Genomic DNA, 18,973 nt, shown 5'->3' on the forward strand with positions numbered 1-18,973 from the left:
ACCAAACTGGCCTCCTGTCAGGAGGAAAGAGTCACCTGTGTTGGTTTTCCCTGAGGGTGAGACCCAGCAGGTTGAAAGACTTTCCTGTGAAGTCTCTGGACTCTGTTTTTCTTATCCTGCCCTGTAGGTGGCGCTTGTGTGCCTGCGGGTCCCACCAGCATAAGATGATGTGGGTACCTTTAACTTTGGAAGACTTGCTGTACTGGGGGTGTGGTGGAGACAGAGGAGGTTGTAGGCTTGTTTTAATGGCTTCAAATTACCAAGCCCTGGTGTCTGAATTCCTTGAGGGAAGGATTCCACCTGAGTTGAGCTTCACCCCTCCCCTGGGGACGGCACAGACTCCAGATAAGCCCTCAAACAAGTTTGTTTCTGCCTATGCCTGGGGCAGTTGCAGCCTGAGAAATCCTGCCGCTGAATCCAAAGGCAGTCAAGCCTTTGTAGAAACACAGCCACAAAAACCTGTTCCTTTTTTTTTTTTTCTTTTTCCATCAGCCCTGCCCCCTGGAGCCTGTGCAAAAATGAGCGACCTCCTCTTTGAGCAGGTTCACCTGAGCTGGGGGCCTATTTTTAGTAGTCAGAATTTGTTAATTAATTCCACAATTGGCGTTTGGTTGGGCTCAGTCTCTGCTGCTGGTAAAGTCTTTCCTTTCCCCTCTGGGAAGCAGCCTGTGGGGGAGGGGCGCCGGCTGCTGCGCCTTGGGGAACTCACGGTTCTGGGACGGCTGGCACTGGTCCAGCTGGTCCAGACTGGGGTACGCTGTGTGTCCAGTCACTGACGTGGCCCCAGGAGCTGTTCTGTACTGTTTCTGGTTATTTAGTAGTTGTTCTTGAGAACGAACTAAAACATGCACATTGCTCAGCCACCATCTTGACAGAAGTCCCGCATTGATTTTTAAGATACCATATTTACATGTTAGACAGAAATTTTGTTTTTTTAAAGGATCCAGAATTTTAAATTTACAAATGTATATCAGTCATCTTTGATAAGCAGTATAAATTGAATTTCAAGTTATTAGGTTATAAGCATTATAGTATTTACTATAATGTAATAACATCTCACATCTGAAAGTAGCAGTAAGGGTGAATAATTTTATTTCTTTTTCACAAAATCAGAGTTTAAGTCAAATGTTCATCTGAAACTATTTTACTTTAAGGAAAATATTGCATTTATGAGAGAATGGGCTAAAAAGACAGAAGTGTTTTCATCAAAAATTTTTTTTACATTAAAACAATATATTTGAGATGTGCTTGGATCAAAAATTTAACTTCTGTACACAATTACTTGTTTCAAAGTTAAAATTTTCACATAGCTAAAATTTCTGATTAGAACTAATATGCGTATATTTTTGTGCATAGTAGGCATATAAATTTCAAAGTAGAGTTTTGAAATTTATCCTTAATTTGCATAAAAGCAAGTGATACATTTATAAAGGTACTATAGGGATAAAAATAGTAGTTTTCGTTTTTTAAATGACTAATGTGTTTATGTTTGTAGTTACTTTTACGTGCATTTAGCACAGGCTCTAAATTGAAGAATATAGTATGGTCTTTGACCCTAAAAATGTTCCATAAATTAATTTAACAACTATATGGCAAGATTTTCATACCTAAATCTAACTTTTCTAGAAGGGAATAGTCACCTTCTGTTTAATTACATTAATTGAAATGTGTTGAAGAGAAATATTTTCAGCATATTTTGTATACTGAAAAACAGGTTTAGTATTGGGCCAATGGCCAAGAGGTAATATTACTACCATGTAGAGTATTAGCAGTTCAAATTGTCCCACTTCCTCTAGAATTTTAGAAACTGGAAGTCTGGGAGATACTGTATTAGATATAGTTGGGTATAAGTGCTATAACGGCTACTCATTTCTTGATTATCATGTAAGGTGAAACAAATGCCAAGTCGTAAAAGGTGTATTTTTTCTAGATGCAGATTTCATCATTTAACAGCTTGTTTTAAGCATAACATATCAGCAAGCCATGCCTTGTGTGTTTTGACATTTATTTCTTTTTAAAATAAACTAAATAAGATTTTGGAAAATGATTTGGAATGCTTGTTGACTTGAACTCCTTGGCCAGGGATATTTGAACGATGATATTACTAGTAGATTCTAGCCCTCAATTCTAGTTATAGAATGAAGAATAATCTAAAATGTGAAAATATGTTTGGGCGCTTAGTCTCTGTTTATATTATGTAGTTGCCTCCTCCACTTACTAAATTTACAAGTTGAGCAGTTCTGTAATTTTAATTATCATTGTTGTTCCTGTAACAAAACATGCTTATGATAGTAATAAATGAATAGAAGCACCCCTCAGTGCCAACTATATTTTCATTCAGTTGAACTGTGCTCCTGTAATTGTGTGTGACAGAATAAAATTTGTGTCCATCAAATACATCAATTATACTCTTGAAATTCTCTTGATATAAATAATCAGTATAAGGTTAAAAAAAACATCAAGTATTATTACTGGAAAGGCAGTACTTCACTTCAACCTTTTATCCTTTGGCTTTTATTTGTCATATATATATTTTTCTCTTTTAATCCTTTTAGTTACCCTTATTGATTATCTTCATTTCTACACTTTCCTCCAAGCCTTTCTCTCCTGTCTTTTTTTTCAGCCTCCAAAACTCCCTTTAGTATTTCTTGTAGGGCAGGTGTCTTGTTGACAAACTCTTTCACCTTCTATTATCTGTGATCATTTAAAACTGTTCCATCATTTTTGAAGGAGGGTTTTGCTGGGTAAAGAATTCTTGGCTGGTAGTTTTTCTTTCAGAACCTTTCACTACCTTTCCTCCATATTTTCTGATGAGAAATTAGCACTTATTTGGCTTTCTTGTGTTTGGTGAATCACTTTTCTCTTACTGATTTCAGAATTCTCTATCTTGGTTGTGTACATAGTCTGATTTGTATGTTTCTTGGGGTGGATCTGTTCAGATTCATTCTGTTTGAAGTATATTGCCCTTCTGGATGTGCATATTTAAGTGTTTTTTAAGAGTTGGAAAATTTTCAGCCATTATTTCCTCAAATAACCTTTCTGCCCCTTTTCCCTTTTCTTCTGGGACAGCCATGACACATATGTTTGTGCACTTTGTGTTGTCAATCATTTCCTTGAGACCCTGCTCAAATATATCCATTCTTTTCTCTTTCTGTTCGAATTCAGATGCTCTGTATTCTAGCTCATTATTTTTTTCTTCTGCCTCTGTAAATCTGTTGTCATATGCCTCTCGTTTATTTTAAATTCCATCTGTTGTGCCTTTCATTCTCATAAGGTCTGTTATTTTTCTTTACATGCTTTCAAATTCTTCATTATGCTCACCTCGTGCCTTCTTAATACCCCTTATCTTATTAGCCATCTCCTTGAATTGATTTAGGAGATTTGTTTGAACATCTTTGATTAGTTGTTGCAAATTCTGTATCTACTCCAACTTTTTAATTTGTTCCTTTAACTGGGCCATATCTTCCTGTTTCTTGGTTTGCCTTGCAGTTTTTTGCTGATATCTGGGCATCTGATTATCTTGATGATTTTTTTTTTTTTCTGGAGGTCGGTTTCTCTCTTTTGTCTAGGATTTTGTCATTAATTGGGTTTAGTTAGGGATCTTCTTTGACAGTTGATTTGTCTGTATGTCCATGTCAAAACAGGGCCAGGTACCCAAAGCTGAGGCATAGACCAGATCCAAAGGGCCCTGGGGAGGTCAGGAAAGACTCTAAAATCTTTTTTTTTTTTCTAAAATCTTTTTTAAGAAAAAAAAGTCAATTGTATGGATAAAAAAAAATATTCCTTCTAGCCTCCTATACTCTGGAGCAGCTAGAAGGAAAAATCTGTGAGGATTGTATGGTAGCCCATGACAAACTCTGGGATCTGTCCTGTAACTACATGTTAAAAAGTGCTTTGAAAACTCTTGCTTTTTTTTTCTTTCTTTGCTTTGTATATTTGTTATATTATACAATTTTAAACGTTTTTTTTTTTAAGTCTTTTTTTCCCTTCTACTTCCCAAAGTTGCACTTTCCTGGCCTCCCCAGCAGCTGGCCCTCTTCTCACACAACCTCCTTTTTGACAGTTCCCTAAAAGTGCGCTTTTGTGACCTGCCCAGCAGATGGTGCTCTTCAGCCACCAACCTATTCCTCTTTGCCATATGAAGGCAGACTATTTATGACACATTGCCAGTTCTGCTTCTGACTGGTTGGAACTATGGTGCAGGGACACCTGACCAGGTCAAGCTAGAACAGCTGGATCAGTACTGGGATGTTGTCCCCCTCTGTACTTGGGGCAGAAGACTCCCTTGACCATCACAGTTTGCAGCAGTCTGCCAGGCAAGGAGTGGATTGCCAAATGCTGCTTGCCTCAAGGGTGGGGAGTGGGTACCAGGAGCCATGGACAGAATTATTCACAGTCTATAATTGCGGTTTCTCGGTCTCTTCCTCATATACTTTCCTGAATACTGCACAGAACTTGCCTTGACTCCAGAACCCCAGAACAGTTTATTTGGACAGTTTCTGCCTGTCTACTCACTGCTCTTGAGAGAGGAGTGGGCCCTGCATCTCTCTCCCTATTCCTCCATTTTCACGGAAGTCCCTCATACAGTTTGTTTAGTTCATTTGTCCCCTTAACTCCAGTTTCTTTTGTCTGGTTCCTATGTCCCTACCATGCCTTGTGGTTTCTTCTGAAAATATAAATCCTCCATGTTACTTTCAGTTTGAATAGCGCTTTGTAAATTCTAAATCATTATGCAAATGTAATTATTATGTAAATATGGGAGTTGTAGACCCTTAAACTGTACTTTTACCCCCCCAAAAAAGGCTGTACTGCTGGAAAGTCATTATCATTCTGGAAACATTTTAAGACCTTTTTTTTTGCATGGGCAGGCACCGGGAATTGAACCAAGGTCTCCAGCATGGCAGGTGAGAATTCCGCCTGCTGAGCCACCATGGCCTGCCCTAAGACCATAATTTTATACTCTGTGGTCCATGTTTGATCACTTCTCTAATTCTTAACAGCCATTTTCTTTAAATTCAGCTCTGATGAACATACACCAGTAGAGGATGAAGAGCCAAAGAAAAGTACTACATCAGCTTCTACTTCAGAAGGTATTTTTTAAATACAGAGGGTTTTTTGGGGGGAGGGGGTTGTTTAAAGAAATAAGTTTATAAATAGTTGAACATTAGACTTTGTTTTTAATTAAATTGCCCATCACAATTCCTTTTTAGTATTCCAAGTACATTAAGTTTGTTACTTAGAATTAGTTCTTTAGAAGTTAGTGTTTTATTTGTATTTTATATAGAAGAAAGAAAGAAGAAGAAGAAATCTAGTCATTCAAAAGAAAGGTCCAAGAAAAGAAGAAAGAAAAAATCATCCAAACGAAAACATAAGAAGTATTCTGACGATAGTGACAGTGACTCTGATTCTGAAACAGACTCTAGTGGTAAGAAAGACAATGTGGTTCATAAGCCTTGTTTCAAAGCTATTTTACTTCTTAAAACTTATTTTAGAAGAAATTTCTTAAAAACAAAAAATAATACCCAAGATTTTTTGAGTGTCCACTGACTTTGTGCCAGGCCCTGTGCTAACTGATTTATCTTCAGTTTTACCATTTAATACATAGAATAACTGTAGGATGCACCTTATAGATGGGAAAATGGAGGCACAGAGTAGGTTATACATTATTACATTCCGAGGTCACACCATTAAGATTCGGACCTAAGCAACCTGACTCTGGGTGGGTTGTACGTTGATTTTACAAGGCATGTGATGCCAAACCAAGCCACACAAGGCTACATTAGCCCCGTGGGTGTTTAGTTAAAATGACAATGTTTTCTTGTTTAGTTCTTATAACCAAAGGGTACCTTCCTGCTGTTTTCAAAAGGATCACTATGAAGCACCCTTTTAGGCTGACTGCCAGTTTATAGAATGCACTCCTTCACAGATGGCACATCACAAAAAGCCATCTTTCTGTGCCCTTTCCTGGCTCATGATTGACAAGAGGTGCCTCCTCTGGGGTTGATACATTACATGAAGGTGCCCTTTCCTATGGTGCCACCCGGGTGTTCTGGCCCCCATTGTCACTTTTCTTCCTCCTTACTGCTGAAAGACTTAAAAAAAGTTTTAGCATTTCAGTCCCCTACTTAAATTCCTTCAGTAGTTTTCTATAGCCTTCAGGGTAAAGTTCACACCTACTTGATTCCTCTCTAATCCTGTATAACCTGTCACTCTCTGTTTAACCATCCTCTGAAGTCTGAGAACAATTTCCTATTTTCTCAGTATTCCTCATGACTCCTTTGGTGTTACAGAGAGTCCGTCTGCCTATACCTGTCTTTCCCTCTACCAACTTGGCTTACTCAGTTCAGCAATGGACATGCGTTACTTTTGTAATAAAACTGATTTTAAAAAGAACTAGCTTTTTCTGTATGTATGTTATTTTTCACAAAAAAGAAAAAAAATAAGAAGAATTGTGTTTTGTAGGATGTTGGCATGAAGATTGATTTCTAGATCTTTTTTGATAATTTAAATATGTAAAGTATGCAGGAAATGTTTTTGCAGGAATGTGTAGGACCAAATAGATAGATATAGAAAGTTGTAGAAGTCTCATTGGAAGTAAATTTTATTGGTTGTGGTTAAGGTTGGGTAAAATGTTAGTTTTATAAGATTTTTAATAGTTTTGTTATCAGATGTATCTTCATGCAAAACAAGAATTTGGTTTTTACTCTGTTAAAATGACAGTGTTTTCTTGGATTATTTGTTTGCTCTTTGTCAGAAGCTATAAAAGGTTTTTAACTGTGTAATCTGCCTAGATGATTCTATGTCTTATCAGACCAATATACTTATCGTGTATGTTGACCATCTCCTTCATTATTGTTTTAGACAATGCCTCCTATTGTTTAAACAAGAAAAAATAGTCTTCAGATAAAAAAAGAACAAGCTTAAGAGTCACCTTTTTCTGGCTAACCATTCCTTAACCACTCTGCCCAAATCAGTTTGAGTTTCAGACCCCTCTGTATGCCCACAGCTCTCCATGCTTTCTTGTCACTGCGGATTCTGTTTATCTCTTTACTTACCTATCTCTTCAGTAGACCAAACTCCTGGGAAACATCTTCCTTTCTCTAACATACAACATACACAAAGGTTTTTGTTTTTGTTTTTTATTAAAGTCTTCAAACATTCCAGGAAGTAAAGAGAATATATAATTAATACCATAAACTTATCACCTAAGGTATTCAACATAAATTACAAATATCATCATACTTCAATCCTAAATATTTCTGTATGCATCTCTAAAAAATAAGGACATTTTCCTATTTAACCACAATGCCATTATTTCATGCAATAAAATTGAAAATAATCCCCCTTTATCATCTCATACCTAGTGTGACTTCAATATTTGTGTTCCCAGTGCCTAGCACAATTCCTGAAAAATAGCAATAAAGGGTTGAATTAATTAATTTCTCTAGAGCAACAAATGGGACAGCAATAGGGTATTAATCTATTCAGAAGGGTTTAGGGAATAGTTAATTTTTTTCCCAATTATAATGTGCTTCAATTTGCAGGTGAAGATACAAAAAGGAGAACGAAGAAAGCCAAGAAAAAGGAAAAGAAGAAGAAACACAGATCGTCGGTTTTTTGTTTTTTGTTTTTTGCTTTATTTTTTATTAGGGAAAAGTTCAAATGTATATAAAATTACAAAAAATAATGTAGTGATAACCCATGTACCAATTCTCCATCTTGAACAGTTAACTCCTGGGTAATCTCCACCACCCCCAATTATTTTGAAAACATTACCAGATACAAGTTCATCATTTTTCTCCAGAAGATAGGCACTCTTTTTTAAAAAACTATAACCACAATACCATTTTTTTTGCCTGAAGAAATTTAACAATAATTCCTCAATTTTCCTCAGTTTTTTTTTTTTACAGTTGAAGTCAGGATCCAAATAGTATCCATAAATTACAATTGGTTGATATGTCATATCTCTTAGATCTCTTTAAAGTGATAGGTTTCCTTTCCCTCTTTGTTCTTGTAATTTTTTGATGAAGAATCCAGATCATTTATCCTGTAGAATTTCCTGCATTATGCATTTTGCTGATTACATTCTTACAGTGTCCCATTAAAATATTCTCTGTCCTCTCTATTTCCTGTAAGTTGGTAGTTAGGTCTAGAGGTCTGACAAGGTTCAGATTTGAGTTTTTGGCAAGAATAGTATATAGGCAGTGCTCTGTACTTCCATCTGGAGACAGATCATGTCTAGTTGTTTCTTTTGTCATATTTGCAGCCATTGATGGTCATTGACTTGATCCTTATTTTGCATTAATGATTGCAAAGTAGTGATGGTCTAATTTTGTCATTCATTTATTAGGTAGAATAATTCTGTAAGAGAAGCTTACCCTCATCAACTGTTTGGTTACTCTGAAGTACAAATTGTATAGGAAGGAGAGGATAATTGTTTGGCTTTGTTTTCAAAATAATGAGTTAATTTCCTAATGTCTTCCAAAGGATATAGATGCTAATGAGGTGTATTGTTTTAGTATCATTATGAACCCAAGGATTTAAACATATTTTACTTATTTTCATCTGTTACTTTTTAAATTAATGATACTCAAATTGGTAAGAGCTTGTTTTAATTGCTTTGTTTCATTCATCTTTCTACAACATGAAAATTGTATTTCATTGCTGGAATTCAAATCATTTTAATCAGTCTTGCTCTGCATCGTCTTGAAAAAAAGATGCCCTTTAACGTGGAAATATTGCCAATTTGTATCAAATTATAATCACTACAGGAAGAAGTACAAGAAAAAGAAGTCTAAAAAGAATAGAAAAGAGAACAGTGATTCCAGCTCTAAAGATTCCCAAGAAGAATTTCTTGAGAATCCCTGGAAGGATCGATCAAGTAAATTCTTCAAAAAAACTTTGACTCAGAACGGATGAAATATTAAATTAACCACTTAATCAAAATGTTAATATGTTTCTGAACATCTTTTGTGCAGAACCTGAAGAACCCTCAGATTTAATTGGACCAGAGGCTCCAAAAACACTTGCCTCTCAAGATGATAAACCTTTGAAGTAAGTAGTAGTATATTTACAATATCTAAAGTACCTTCCAAAAATTATAGTCCCAACTTAACTTTGCCAACCTCATCTCCCTCCACTACTTGTTATGTATACCTTGAACCCCAAGAGAGCTGGGACCACTAAAAGTTCCCCGTATTTATTGTGCACCCACTTTTGTGTCTTGTTCAGCTTGTTTCTTCCTCCAACATGCCTTCCCTTCTCTTCCCTGCTCTCTTTTCCCTTCTCAGCTACCACTTTCTTCCGGTTAAAATCCTTACCATCTGTATTAGGGTTCTCTAGGGGATCAGAACCAACAGGATATATATATATGTAGTAAATATTATGAGATTTTTTTCTATAGGAGTTGGCTCATGTGACTGGGGATGAGCATATTCCAAATTTCACAGGGCAGACTGCAAGCTGGGAAATCTGATGAAGGTTTTCTATGAACTCCTTTGGAGAAATTGGCTGCCTGAAGTAGAGATGTAAATTCCCCCTTCTGACTGCTGAAACCATCATTTCTCCTTTTAAGGCCATCAACTGATTGGATGAGACTTCTCTTATTCTTGAAGGCAGTCTTCTCAATTGATTGTAGATGTAATCGGCCACAGATGCAATCAAATTACTGATGATTTAAGTCCACAAAATATCCTCACAGTAAAAGTCAGGTCAGTGCTTGCTTGACTAAGCAACTGTACACCACACCATAATCTGGACAAACTGACACATGAATTTAACCATCACATCATCCTACAAAGCCTTTTCAAAAGGAGGGGGATATGGGATTCCCTATAACTCCCCTTCACAATTTCATGTGATTTCTACCCCCTCTTTAATCCTCACAGAATTTTCTGTTTCTTTTAATATATTCTACCTTGTATTGCAGTTATATCCGTATTAACTGTTAAACTCCAAAAGAAAGATATTTATTTTTGGATTAAAAGCTTTGAGTTTAATAAGTATTCAAAAAGCACTCAGTGAACTGAATGAAGGGATAGAGGCTTTTAAGTCCCCTTGAATCAAAGGTAGTAGATAATTATTACTGTATAGCTTTCTTATTAATTATAAAACTATAAAGTATGTTAATTAGAGGTGTATCGTTCCTTTTTTTTTATTCCATATGTTCCTCTCATCTGTTGACAAAGTAGATAAAAGGAGCATCAGACACAAGGTTTTCACAATGACAAAGTCACATTGTGAAAGCTATATCATTATACAATCATCAAGAAACATGGCTACTGGAACACAGCCCTACATTTTCAGGCAGTTCCCTCCAGCCTCTCCATTACATCTTGGATAACAAGGTGATATCTACTTAATGCATAAGAATAACCTCCAGGATAACTTCTCGACTCTGTTTGGAATCTCTCAACCATTGACACTTTGTCTCATTTCACTCTTTCCCCTTTTGGTCGAGAAGGTTTTCTCAATCCCTTGATGCTGGGTCTCAGCTCATTCTGGGATTTCTGTCCCACACTGCCAGGAAGGTCCACACCCCTGGTAGTCATGTCCCGCATAGACAGGGGGAGGGTGGTGAGTCTGCTTACTGTGTTGGCTGGAGAGAGAGGCCACATCTGAGCAACAAAAGAGGTTCTCTTGGGGGTGACCCTTAGGCCTAATTTTAAGTAGACTTGACCTATCCCCTGTGGGGTTAAGTTTCATATGAACAAACCCTAAGACTGGGGGCTCAGCCTATAGCTTTGGTTGTCCACACTGTTTGTGAGAATATCAAGAATTCAACTTGGGCAAGTTGAGTTTTCCCCCGTTCTTACCATTCCCCGAAGGGGACTTGGCAAATACTTTTCCACTCACTGATAAATCACTCTGGGATTCATCAGGGCATCACCTGGACAAACCAACAAAATCTCATGTCCTATACAAAGTTCCATGTACTTAAGGTGTTCAATCAACTATCTACGTAAGTTATATTAGAAGATGCACTAGTCAAAGTATAGATTTGTCCCAAATAAACATTTTTTGCTTTAGTCTCACACATTAGTTGAAATTTTAAACTCTTAAGTACCATCTATTTTCAGCACACTGCAGTAATGACATTCTTTTGTTCTTCCTCATGCAAAAACATTTTTTAAATTTGTACATTTAGTCACTATAATTATATACTCTAGGCATTCCTAGATTACACTATCTCAGTCTTTATCGTCTTTGTGATTTCATTTATGCCCCAGCCCTCCTCCCTTTATCATTCTCATATGCAGCTTCATTCAGTGTTTTAACATAATTGTATTACAGTTAGGTAATATTGTGCTGTCCATTTCTGAGTTTTTATATTCAGTCCTGTTGCACAATCTGTATCCCTTCAGCTCCAGTCACCCAATATCTTACCCTATTTCTATCTCCTGATGGTTTCTGTTACCAAGGAAATATTCCAAGTTTATTCACTAATGTCAGTTCATATCAGTGAGACCATACAGTATTTGTCCTTTTGTTTCTGGCTAATCACACTCAGCATAATGTCCTTAAGGTCCATTCATGTTGTTACATACTTCATAACTTTATTCTGTTTTACAGCTGCATAATATTCCATCTTATGTAAATGTCACAGTTTGTTTTAGCCAGCTGTCTGTTGATGGACATTTTGGCTGTTTCCATCTCTTGGTAATTGTTAATAATGCTGCTATAAACATTGGTGTGTAAATGTCCATTTGTGTCCTTGGCCTCGTGTCCTTTGGGTAGAGTCAGCATATAGATGGGGCCCATTCCCTAATCCATTCTACCAGTCTATGTCTTTTGATTGGAGAGTTTAATCCATTAACATTCAGTGTTATTACTGCATGGGTAGTACTTTCTTCTACTATTTTGCCTTCTGGATTTTATATGTCATGTCTAATTTTCCTTCTTTTTACCTTTACTCATAGTCTTCCTTTCTACACTCTTCTCCACACCTCTCTCTTCTGTCTTTGTATCTGTCTCTAGTGTTCCCTTTAGTATTTCTTGCAGAGCTGGTCTCTTGGTCACAAATTCTCTCAGTGATTTTTTTTGTCTGAAAATGTTTTAATTTCTCCCTCATTTTTGAAGGACAATATTGCTGGATATAGAATTCTTGGCTGGCAATTTTTCTCTTTTAATAATTTAAATATATTATCCCACTGTCTTCTCGCCTCCATGGTTTCTGCTGAGAGATCTGAGCATAGTCTTATTGGGCTTCCCTTGTGTGTGATGGATTGCTTTTCTCTTGCTGTTTTCAAGATCCTCTCTTTCTCTTTGACCTCTGACATTTTGACTATTAAATGTCTTGGAGTGTGTCTATTTGGATCTGTTCTCTTTGGGGTATGCTGCACTTCTTGGATCTGTAATTTTAAGTCTTTCATAAGAGTTGGGAAATTTTCAGTGATAATTTCCTCCATTAGTTTTTCTCCTCCTTCTCCCTTCTCTTCTTCTGGGACACCTACAACACGTATATTCATGCGCTTCATATTGTCTTTCAATTCCCTGAGTCCCTGCTCATATTTTTCCTTTTTTTTTCCCTATAGTTTCTGTTTCTTGTTGGATTTCATATGTTCCATCCTCCAGTTCAGAAATCCTATGTTCTGTCTCTCGAAATCTACCATTGTAGGTTTCCATTGTTTTTTTTCATCTCTTCTACTGTGTCTTTCTTTCCCGTAAGTTCTGTGTTTGTTTTTTCAGACTTTCCGTTTCTTCTTTTTTGTTCTTTCCTTGCCTTCTTTATATCCTTCCTCAATTCATTGATTTGTTTTTTGATGAGGTTTTCCATGTCTGTTCGTATATTCTGAATTAATTGTTTCAGCTCCTGTATGTCATTTGAATTGTTGGTTTGTTCCTTTGAGTGGGCCATATCTTCAATTTTCCTTGTGTGATTTGTTATTTTTTGCTGGTGTCTAGGCATTTAATTACCTTAATTGGTTTATTCTGGAGATTCCTTTCACTTCTTTTATCTAGGATTTTCTTGCTAGATGAATTTAAGGTTTTCTTGCTGGATGAATTTGTTGTCTATCTGTTCTTTGACATTCCATTCAGCTTTATCTGGACCTTTAGCTTAAGTTTTGTTTAACAGAGGAGAATTTTTCAGTTCTTGTTTTCTTGTTTCTTGCCCTGCTTGTGTGCTGCCTTTCCCTCACACGCACTTAGGGGGGTCTACTTAGATATTATAGACTCCAGCTGGATTTTCCCAGACCAAACTGGCCTCCTATCAGGAGGAAAGAGTCACCTGCGTCGGTTTTCCCTGAGGGTGAGACCCAGCAGGTTGAAAGACTTTCCTGTGAAGTCTCTGGACTCTTTTTCTTATCCTGCCCAGTATGTGGTGCTTGTCTGACTGCAGGTCCCACCAGCATAAGATGATCCAGTACCTTTAACTTTGGCAGACTCTCCCTGCTGGGAGCATGGTGGAGACAGAGGAGAAGTTGTAGGCTCGTTTTAATGGCTTCAAATTTCCAAGCCCTGGTGTCTGAATTCCTTGATGGAGGGATTCCACCTGGGTGGGGCTTCACCCCTCCCCTGGGGAAAGCACAGGCTCCAGATAAGCCCCCAAAAGAGCTGACTTCTGCCTATGCCTGGGGCAGTTGCAGCCTGAAAAGTCCTGCCGCTGTATCTAGAGGCAGTCAAGCCTTTGTACATACACAGCCACAAAAACCTCTGTTTCCTTCTTTTTTTTTTCCCCCTTTTTCTGTCAGTCCTGCCCCCTTGGCACCGGGGCAAAAATGAGCAACCTCCGCTTTGATCAGGTTCACCTAAGCTGGGGGCCTATTTTTAGTAGTCAGAATTTGTTAATTAGTTCCACAATTGGCGTTTGATTGTGCCCGGTCCCTGCTGGTGGTAAAGTACTTTCCTTTCTTCTCTGGGAAGTGGCGTGTGGGGGAGGGGCGCTGGCCGGCGCAGCTTTGGGAACTCACGATTCTGGGGGGGTGCTCGCAGCCGGTCCAGCTGGTCCAGACTGGGGTACGCTGTGTGTCCGGTCACTGACATGGCCCCAGGAGCTGTTCTGTACTGTTTCTGTTTATGTAGTAGTTGTTCTGGATGAGAAACTAAAATGTGCACGTTGTTAAGCCGCTATCTTGACCCGGAAGTCTATCATTACTTTTTTTAAATAATTGAATGGAAAGGGATTTAGCTGGAGGCAAAAGCAATAAAGGTATTACTTATAGAAATAAATTAATCCATAATCTGTAAACCAGGAATCTACACTTACTAACATTAATTTTATCTTCTTCTAAGGTATCTCTGCATTTCTGGGTTAGTTATGTAGGTCACAGGGCAGTGTTCACTAATTTAAATAAAGTAATTCACATTGGGCACCTCCTAGCATGCTCCTGCTCAGCACTGCTATCCCTGTTTCTTTCTGAGATAAAATGTTAATCTTGAGCTCTCTTTAGATGATGATCTTTTTATATTGAGATGGTTGATGAACCTTTTCTGAATTACTTTGTAGCTATGGCCATGCTCTGTTACCTGGTGAAGGTGCAGCTATGGCTGAATATGTAAAAGCTGGAAAACGTATCCCACGAAGAGGTGAAATTGGCTTGACAAGTGAAGAAATTGCATCATTTGAATGCTCAGGTTACGTAATGAGTGGTAGCAGGTATGTTCTGGGCATTGAGGTCAATTTACATGGCTACATATTTCTTCTTTTTTACTACCAAAAGTATAAATTTTTTATTGATTTTCATTAAGTGAACATTCCTGATGAAAGATAGAGCATGACTATTGATTTAACATGTGCTTTATTGGTATCAATATAATTATTATGTCTAAAATTCAAGTATATATGTAACTCAACCTCAACCTCAGCTGTATCTCCAACTTCAAGGACTCACGCTTTCCAGTAGTCTTTCCTAGTTGATGTTTTGTAACAGATATTTTATCTACTGAAGGATATAATTAAATTAGTTAAATATAGTTAAATTCTGTTTTTATCACTGCGCCATGAGGAATATGGCATTTTGATAGTTATGGATGCATTTGCATATGATAGTTTTTCCTGGTTTCTAAGTTTGCCTCCAGTTCTCTGTGGACTCAGGGGTTCTGAGAATGAATAGCAGAAAAAGATTTGACAGACTTCCATTCAACATGGAAGAATAAATATAAAATTAGGGAAGAGAAAGCAAGGTTCTAGGAATAGCCAGGAGAGTGAGCTAATAGAGCATCAGGACTAAGAAGAAATTTAATTTTGAATTTTAGAAAATTTTGTAAAGTTTTTTAAGTGAATAAATATTTTAAATGAAATTGGAGGCAAATATTTATAGAACTCCTGAAGCACTTCCAGAATCTTGAAATTCTGAGGTCCAACATTTGAAAACATTGTACTTGAGGACCAGTACAGTAAGACAAGAAAAAGGAAATAGAGTCTTATGGATTAGAAAGGAGAATATTACACTATCACTCTTTATGTATGATATGATTGTTATGTCAAAAAACCCAAAGAATATTCAGACGAATTATAAATTATAGGAGTATTTAACAAATGATTAGACATAAAACTAATACATGAAAATCAATTACATTTTTATGTACCAGCAACAAACAATTAAAAAAACAGAATTTAAAATAAAACAACATTTATAATAGTACCAGAGAATAGGAGTTACTTAGGAAGACTTTAACAAAAGATGTCTAAGACCTTTACAGGGAAAATTATAAAACATTAAGAGTAATTAAAGAAGATGTAAAGAAATGGACAGAGACCATGTTCATGGACAGGAAGACAACATTGTAAAGTTGTCAGTTCTTCCCAAATTGATCTGTAAATTCAATTGAGTTCCAATCAGAATCACAACAGAGATTCGTGGAACTTGATAAGCAGGTTCTACATGTAAGAATAAAGGGCCAAGAGTAGCCAAGGCAATTCTGAAGAAAATAAAATAATGGTCCAAGTACAGAGCCATGCATGTGTGGAACTTTTGTATATGAAAGGGATGGCATATCAAGTCAGTGAGGAAAGAAGAAACAATTCAGTAAATGGAGCAGGAAAAAATGATTATCTATATGGAAAAAGGATGAATGCAGACCCCTGCATCACACCATTTATAAAGATCAGTGCAGCTAGATTAAGGACTTAAATGTCAAAAACAGTTTTAACCCACTCAATAGAAAATATGGATAGATATCTTTTAGACCTTGTAGTAGAGAATTATGTCTTAAAGAAGACATAAAATGTGCTAACCATAAAATAAAATATTCAAAAGTTTGCCTAGATTAAAAGTAAGAACTTTTGTTCATCAAAAGACTCCTGAAAGAAAGGAAAAAGACAAGTTACAAAGCTGGGATAAGAGCTTAAAAATATATATACAGCTGATAGTGTGAGAACATTTAAAGAATAGCTACAACTACAACCACCACCACCAATGGGAAAATGACACAAATAGGCATTTTGTCAGATGAAGAAACACATATGGCCAATACATATGCAAAAAGATGTTCATCACTGGAGGAAGTAAAAATGATAGTGAAAAACCATTTTCTACCCATTTGATAGACAAAAGTTCAAAATTCTAACAATACCAAGCATTTGAGAGGCTATGGATCTCCAGGATCTCTTAAATATTGTTAGTGGTGATGTAAATTGGTACAACCACTTTGAAAAACAGTTTGGCATCATCTTGTAAAGGTGATTTTTCATATGCTTTATGATCCTGCAACTGCATACCTAGATACCCAAGAGAACATCTTTCCTGTGTACTAGGAGATGTGTATATAGATGTTTATTACACACCATTAACATAGCACCTTCTGCCTCAGACAGACTACTCTACTCATTATATTCTAAGCAACCTAACTGTACAGTCTCATTTCCTTAATTCTCCATCCTACCATTCCCCCACCTCCAAATCAATTTGAAATGATTCTCCTCTCTTCTCCCTACCCAGTTTTCTCCATTTTTAGAGACTTTGCTCAAGCCTCACCTTGAACTGACTCTATAAGATTGGGTACAAATATATAAAAGAGGCAAATTTTCATGAAGTTTTTTTGCTAAGTAAACAGACCTTTTGAAGGTGATATCATAGTCTTCTGCCTTCACCCCTCCTCTTTCCTGATTTGTCCCATGTACTCAATCTTGTCTATCCTTTCTTTGAGCCCCTAGTAGATTCTAAAAAAGTTAATTCCACTTACCAAAACTTCTCTTCAGCTGTAGATTTAGACTTGGTTCTTTGGATTGTATGATAAATTAGAGCTTCCCTGATTGATAACAAGTTAATCTTTCATCTATTCTTCTATCAATTCCACAAAAGCAAATGGATATATCACCTTGGAAATTTAGTAATTTGTTCATTTTCCTATAAACAGTGGAACTAGACTTATGCCTTTAGTATTTGAAATGAATGATATTCGCTATGTTGACAGAAAATCAGAGATTATTTGAATACTAGAATCAAAGGACATGTTGGCACATAACTTGAATGATCTTTTGAAAATTTAACCCATTTCAGAAAACACAGTTTCTGGGCGGGCCATGATGGCTCAGCAGGCAAGAATGCTTGCCTGCCATGCCAGAGGACCCAGGTTCGATTCCCGGTGCCTGCCCATGTTAAAAAAAAAAAAAAACACAGTTTCTATTTGTCAGCTTTTAAAATAGACCATTCTGTATAAAGAAACAATTAGTGAGCAAGTATTATGAGAATAATTATTGAAAAATTAAGCCAAAAATAAAATTATCTCCAGGCATCGCCGAATGGAGGCTGTGCGACTGCGCAAAGAGAACCAGATCTATAGTGCTGATGAGAAGAGAGCCCTTGCATCCTTTAACCAAGAAGAGAGACGAAAGAGAGAGAACAAGATTCTGGCCAGTTTTCGAGAGATGGTATACAGAAAGACCAAAGGGAAGGATGACAAATAAAGATTTCCTGGTTGTTCAGCAAACGCTTAAAACAACTAAAAAGAAAGTTTGGGTTCCATGCACACAGACAAAACGATTATTATGATCTGAAAAAGCTTTACAGTGCTACTGTGCCTTCTATTTAATTATTTCAGTCCTTCAATTAAACATTGCTTATTGGGCGGGTCACAGTGGCTCAGCAGGCAGAGTTCTCACCTGCCATGCCAGAGACCCGGGTCTGGTTCCCTGTGCCTCCCCATGCAAAAAAAAAAAAAAAAAAAGAAAGCTGCTTAGTGGTAACAACTTTAACAGGTTCTGTGGGTGATTTGGGATTGGCCATAACTTTTTGGTTTAAACATCCAAATTATAAATTAAATCCTCCTGAATTGAGAGAGGTGGCATGGAGAGAAAGTTTCAGTGAGATGAGAAAACTCTCACACCATGAGGTGTGCTTCTATTAGCTCTACATGATGCCTACCCTCTCCCCACCCAATGGAGCTTGTGAAGGAAATTGTTGTTACTCTATTTTGGGTGTGTTATAAATGGACTTGATAGAAACATACAGGAGGCATAAAATGAAACGAAGGCATTACTAGAAAAGGCATATCTGGAATTTGAAAATTAACTTGTATAATACAGTATATAGTCTGCCCTAAATGTGATGTATTCTGGTTTTAGCCCCTACCTCTACCCCAAAAACAACAAATAAACCAAAAAGTGAACTAACCCATTGACTTGTTGAATTGAAAATGTGAATGTTAGTTTTTTAAAACTCTTAAGTCACTTAAAAATGGTTCTTTAAAAAATAAAATCTTGGGAAGGATACTGTTGTGCCAATATAAGTAGGTGCTCTGAAGATAGTATGACATCTAAAAAGAATGGGAGTCAACTGTGGTCGGGAATTTGATAGGGGAAATGTAATGAAGCAGTGTTTTTACTTAGTTTCATAAGGATGAAACTAATGTGATATTAAACATTTTTAAGTCCACTCTTTATGTAATAAGCAGATTTCATTTTAAAAATTATTAAGCCTTTAAGTTTATTATTTTACATCTGTCATTCAGTTTCATCTTTGACATTGTATAGAATCCCCTCACATTATCACTTTTATATGGCTGTTGTTGACGTTTAAGTTTGGGAGAAGTG

The 18,973-nt window shown here is 36.8% G+C and overlaps 1 protein-coding gene across 1 annotated transcript in view; it reads left to right on the plus strand.

The window, feature by feature from the left end:
- The window catches only part of NKAP (NFKB activating protein), a 43,816-nt gene extending 25,263 nt beyond the window's left edge, over positions 1-18,553 (plus strand). The window contains exons 3-9 of the mRNA XM_077145966.1: positions 5,020-5,090; positions 5,285-5,425; positions 7,545-7,608; positions 8,772-8,881; positions 8,979-9,054; positions 14,447-14,596; positions 17,674-18,553. Of these exons, the coding sequence (XP_077002081.1) occupies positions 5,020-5,090; positions 5,285-5,425; positions 7,545-7,608; positions 8,772-8,881; positions 8,979-9,054; positions 14,447-14,596; positions 17,674-17,848 (787 nt within the window). The 3' untranslated portion in view covers positions 17,849-18,553. The remainder of the gene's footprint in view (positions 1-5,019; positions 5,091-5,284; positions 5,426-7,544; positions 7,609-8,771; positions 8,882-8,978; positions 9,055-14,446; positions 14,597-17,673) is intronic.
- Positions 18,554-18,973: the final 420 nt, after the last annotated feature.

Source organism: Tamandua tetradactyla, chromosome X (genome assembly GCF_023851605.1).
Source record: "Tamandua tetradactyla isolate mTamTet1 chromosome X, mTamTet1.pri, whole genome shotgun sequence".
NCBI classification, from domain to species: domain Eukaryota; kingdom Metazoa; phylum Chordata; class Mammalia; order Pilosa; family Myrmecophagidae; genus Tamandua; species Tamandua tetradactyla.